This window comes from Poecilia latipinna, unplaced genomic scaffold (genome assembly GCF_001443285.1).
Source record: "Poecilia latipinna isolate Pla-1442-1.1 unplaced genomic scaffold, P_latipinna-1.0 Scaffold106, whole genome shotgun sequence".
In the NCBI taxonomy this organism is placed as follows: Eukaryota; Metazoa; Chordata; class Actinopteri; order Cyprinodontiformes; family Poeciliidae; genus Poecilia; species Poecilia latipinna.
Window position 1 is genome coordinate 442,153 of NW_015112722.1, and position 5,541 is coordinate 447,693.

At 40.0% G+C, this 5,541-nt stretch overlaps 1 protein-coding gene across 1 annotated transcript in view; it reads left to right on the forward strand.

Moving 5' to 3' along the window:
• The window catches only part of prex2 (phosphatidylinositol-3,4,5-trisphosphate-dependent Rac exchange factor 2), a 107,969-nt gene that overhangs the window by 61,174 nt on the left and 41,254 nt on the right, over positions 1-5,541 (forward strand). Inside the window, exons 24-25 of the mRNA XM_015027766.1 lie at positions 629-851; positions 940-1,147. Of these exons, the coding sequence (XP_014883252.1) occupies positions 629-851; positions 940-1,147 (431 nt within the window). The remainder of the gene's footprint in view (positions 1-628; positions 852-939; positions 1,148-5,541) is intronic.

The window sequence follows — 5,541 nt, forward strand, 5'->3', positions numbered from 1 at the left end:
TTTGAAAAACTCTGATTACCAATGCAACCCACCTGGAAGTTATTACAGGGGTGTCCGCGCATCCTTAAAAAGTTTTATAAATCCATGTATCTCATATTAAAGCCTTAAAATGTCTTAAATTCACATAAAAGAAAGTTGACTTTCAATGAGTTAACCACAGGTCTTAAATTTTGTCGTGGCAGGACTATTTAATCTTATTATATATAATTTGTTCTTCTCTTGTCTGTCAAACAAATGCTTGAGATCCATCTAGACGTCTTTGTTCCAGTCTGTGAATTGAGGCGGTTGAAGGTACCGCTAATGCTAATGCTAATATACCCTTGCTAGCTAGCATTTTCTTGTGTCTACTGCGGAAAAGTGTAAATGTTTTGCTGTCGTTGACTGGACAACGTTCATCTTCGCCCACTCATATGATGCTATGTGCATTTTGGGCAAAAAACCTTGTCACTACTAAATACAAAATATTTTGTACATTTTTAATGTCTCACAGGTCTTAAATTTCATTCATAATGGTCTTAAAAAGATCTTAAAAAGCCTTAAATTTTAGTTGGTGAAACCTGCAGAAACCCTGTATGAGAACAATTATAAACTCATCATCTGGTTGGATCTCTCCTTTACTTTGATGCAGTTTTCTCGGGTACTGAAGAACAGAGCGTGGCCCACCTTCAAGCAGGCCAAAGCCAAAGTCTCACCTCTCCACAGCAGCGACTTCTGTCCCACGAACTGCCACATCAATGTGATGGAGGTCTCCTACCCCAAGACCACAACCTCGCTGGGCAGTGCATTTGGTGTGCAGCTGGACAGCAGGAAGAACTCGTTGGAGAAGAGTGCACGGAGCGCTGGAGAGAGCGGTGAGGATGGTGCAGAGCATGGGCATTTTATTTAATTATTTATCTAGCTGTGACAGGGTTTTTACTGACGAAAGGGGTTTGTGTACAGGCAAGCTGAACCCCATGGTGAACGCCCAGTACACCATCACAACTATGGCTGCCCCGTCGAGTCACAGTCTGGGTCGGACGGAGGGACACGGACTTCGTTTTCTGCTCCGAGAAGAAGACCTTCTCACCCTGGACGCTTATCAGAAACTTCTTTATAAACTCACCGCTGCCGTCAAGGAAATGGAGACACACGGCGCCCATATTCACGAGTAAGTAGCTTTAAGTACTTCATGGTATAGAAACAACGTGCTGCATATTTGTGATGGAGAAGGTTAACGTTAGCATTTTTTATTAATTAAAAAAAAATGAGAGAGAAAAAAGAGAAAAGCATGGGGTACATTTGTATTCTGTCCACTTCACCCTGATGCTGGTAAAAATCGAACAGACCTACAGTAACTGCCTTCAGAAGTTATGCAAACATCAATAAAATTCATGCTTACAATTTATTTACAACATGAACTCTACTGTGAAGGCTTCAGAGGATTGCTAGAAAATATTAAAGAGCAAAAAGCATCATAATGACCAAGGAACCCAGCAAACAGAGTTGCGTTCTAAAATAATAGCTCCGAATTTGTCACAGAATAGTGAAATATTCAAACCCGGATAAGCAACAATCCAAGAAGCAGCCGCTGGTAATTCTGCAGAGATTCACAGCTCATTTTGGATAATCTGTCAACAGGACAGCTATTGGTCATGTACTGCTCAATCCTGGTCTTTACGGCAAGAAGAAAGCCAAAAATTAGCTTCATTTGCAGATTGCCATAAGCCATTTAGAGAACTCAGCAACCATGTAAAATTAGGCTATCTGGTCAGATGAGACCTATAACCGTTTTTTTGTTTGTTTGTTTGTTTGTTTTGTTTTGTTTATATGCACCCCGGGCACAGTGCTATAGTAAAATATAGTGGTGGCTGCATTATGTTGTGGGGATGCTTTCCATTAGCACGAAAAGAGAAGCTGCTCAGAGTTGATGGGAAGAAAGGATGTAGCTAAATAATGGGCAGTCCTGAAAACCTTTTAAGATCACCAGTGGTGCCCGGTTGCTAGGTGAAAACTGAAAATCACAGACTTTCTACCTTTGGGAAGGCCAGAGGCATTTTGCTGAGCAGGATGAGGGAAAAGTTTGAATTTTCCAGATGTGTAAAGTTGGCAGGTACATAAAAGGACAAACAAGGCAGGATTTTAAATCCAAGTGTAATTTTTCTTCTACATTACAATTACGCGATACTTTCTGTGGGCCGGTTAAAATGCAATAAACTTTAGGATTGTAGTGTGAGAAAATGTGTAAGTTCAAGCAGTATGCATGTGCTGCATATCAAATACTAAATTGGCTATGTGTTGTCAGATCAAACCACTTTATTGACTGGCTTTTTTTTTTTTTTTTTTCCTAAAAAGCTGTCCAGATAAATGAATTGTAAGAAAGGAATTGAATGAGGTACATGTGTAGGACACGTTGCAAGAACAACTTAGACCATTTAAATTAAACCATTTGAAAACATAGAAAACATGAATTTCTTAACGTGCTTCATTCTTTAACCCAGCCGTTTAGGCATTTCGTTTGCCTCATAGAACAAGGATGAGCTTAGAATCCGTTGCTATATTCGGGTTCACCACTAAATCCGACTAATTATCGCTCACTGAACCTTTAATATTACAACCTTTAATACGTCATAAAGTTCTGGCCGGATTTCATGAGGTGACAAAATCCCTCTGGAGACTTCAGCTGTTTTTATTGCAGACTGCTGAGATGTTTATTTCTGTTGTAAAGTATTTAACCATGACGGCTGACTTACCTTTGGGGCTGACTTACCTTTGGGGCAAAGGTAAGTCAGCATTCAATAACTCCTATGGAGTTATTGAATGCCCCATAGGAATGTGTTTTTTATTAAACCAGCCAAAATCTGTTCATTCAACATTAACACCAGTTACGCCACTTATCTGAAGCTGTTCTTATCTTGTTAGTTATGTGAAGAAAATAGCTGAAGACTCCTTATAAATTGGGTATGGATCTTTCTACTGAACAAGAAATAGAACCTCTACGAAGAAAGGCGGGTGTTGCAGAGACGGCCCCTCCTCTCTGAAAGCTTCTCACCATCAAGGCACCAATAAAACTTACCTGCACAGCAGTTAATAATTGCTTGCAGACTGCTCTGTGATTGTTACGCCTGCTATGAATCTTCAGGTAATCACTCCATTGATTTAGTCATTAATGGCCTCCTCTTAATTTGGCGAACGAGATTAAAAGTTGCCCGATGAAGCGGAGCTGTCAGCTCACTTCGTAAATGATGAGCAGCGTCCTCAGCAGGGTTTTAATGTCTGAGTCAAGATAAATTCTGTCATGCTCCTGTCACTGCCAATTAGCTCGCCGGCATCCTCGCAACACGCCAAGGAGTCCAGGAAGCATCTGGCGAAGCGATAATGACCTTTACCTTGAGCTGTCTGTTCGACATGCAGACTACAGAGAAGGAGCTTGTTAAGGGTAGGAGGATGTGAGAGTGGGCACAAGGGTTTTCAGCGCAGGCACTAATTTGGCTTGTTGCTGGTTGCAGTCTGGCTGCATCTTTTTGACCTCTGAGGGACCGCGAAGCCTTCCTTAGCACTTCTTTAGATTGATTTGTATATTAGACTGTTCGCTGGCGGGCCAAGGATCATTACTAATACTTCTCATGCTCTGGTTCTCGCCCTTCTGAGGTCTCCAGATTCCTTTTTTTTTTTTTTTTTTTTTTCCAATCCTTCGTTTTTGTTTGCCATCTCCAAAGGCATCGCCACAAGCTTGGATTTTGTTCACTGTTTTTTAGCCGCCTCCTTTTTGTAAGCCTCTTAGAGGTTCTCTTCTGCGAATATAATGAAACGCTGAAGTGGCTATTTTATATGTCATGTTGAACGTATCCTTCTTCCGTTCTGAATGCCAACAAAGGGAGTCTGCTGCATATTCACAGCAGAGTATAAATATCCATATAATTTAAGGAAAGATAAAAACTTTGGACACAGTTTGCCGTTGCATAACTTCTTGGCAGACTTTCGAGGAATCCATTTTTAGGGAGAGACCTGTGACCTTTTGTTTCTATGCCTCAGAGACGGGGGTCACAGCTGCAAGAGGACATGCTCGATGACGTGCTTCTTATCAGGACTTCCTCTCTTCCAAGTCCGAATAACAAATCTTCTTACGTTGCCCTTCTATTTCCATAACTTTGTTCTTAGGTTGCACATTTAACAGCACCTGGCAGTGATTTAAAGATGCAGGGTTCTTGGAGTGATTCACCTCAATCTATATTAAAGGGAAATATATGGTCATATTTTAGAGCCAGAAAACATAAAAATCAGGAAAATATAAAACATAAAAAATTCATAGTCGGTTTTTCCATTGTTTTCAAAGCGCATAAGTGATTTTAAAACACTCTCCTGACATGAGAAGAATGTTGTCCTCTCAAGACGTTGTATAACTGCTCCATCTTGAAGCCTCCTGCTCACAGTCGCCGAGGAAGCATAATGGATTTCTTTATTCTATAAAACTTTATTTTTTAAAAAAGGAATCCGTTCATTATATTCGTGGCTGAGTTTTTAAGGGCAAATGACATATTTTTGTGAGAAAGCTGCATATGGACTAATGGGTGTGGCTGATGTGTCTTCTGCAAAATGTTTTAACGGCTACATTACTGTATTACTGTGAAACTCTCATCAGTAAAATACAGTCTTATAATGTGACTTTTTATGTAGAGTTTTTCACTGTCTTTTTATATATGGTTTACACGCTAGATGTCTTTAGCAAAACGGAACCAAAGTCAAATTCCTTGTTTGTGGTTTTAAAAAGAGAAACTTGCACAGTCACTTCATTGCCTTCAAATGTAATGTATTCTGGCGACACAGCTGTTGTATTTCACTACTATGTTCTTGGTGGTAAAATCCAGTCTTTTTGTTGGGTGCCAGATTGTTAGGTCTCAGAGCTGCTGCAGGTCAGCACTCAGACCAATTCTCCTGATTTTTTAACAGTTCTCCTGAATTTTCCCTTTCACACTTAAGAAATATTCAGGAACTCAAAATTAAGCTGCAGACGTGGTTGTTATTTTTGTTCTGAATTGTTATTGGTATATGCATTGATGCCCATGATGTTCATTCTTTGGCTGTAAATTTAATCCAGACTTCTTGTCTAGCTTCCTTTTTCTTTCTATCAGAATTTCCTTTTACAGATAATTTATATTATGAAGAACCAAATGTGCCATAATTTAGTAGTTGCATTGAAGTATGTTTTTTTTATTTTTTTTATTTTTTATTTTTTTTGCCCGATTTCATTCTCTTGGTCATAGCTTCCCTGCATTTGAGCCTTTAGGCCAGGGGTCCCCAAACTTTTTCCTGCGAGGGCCACATGACTGTTCCCTTTTCTGGTCGGGGGCCGATCTTAGTTTTTCGAGAAAGAATCCTTAGCAAAGTTTTGTTGACAGGGGGGGGATTGGATTACTGCCGACGACATATTCGCGTTTGTAGATAGATTTTTACCCAGAATGCAAATGGAAAAAAACCGTGAGCGAAACGGTGACTGGTACTGACTAGTATATATTCCATTGAGGGAAACTAAGTTTCATATCTGCTCAAGAGCCCCCCTGGTGG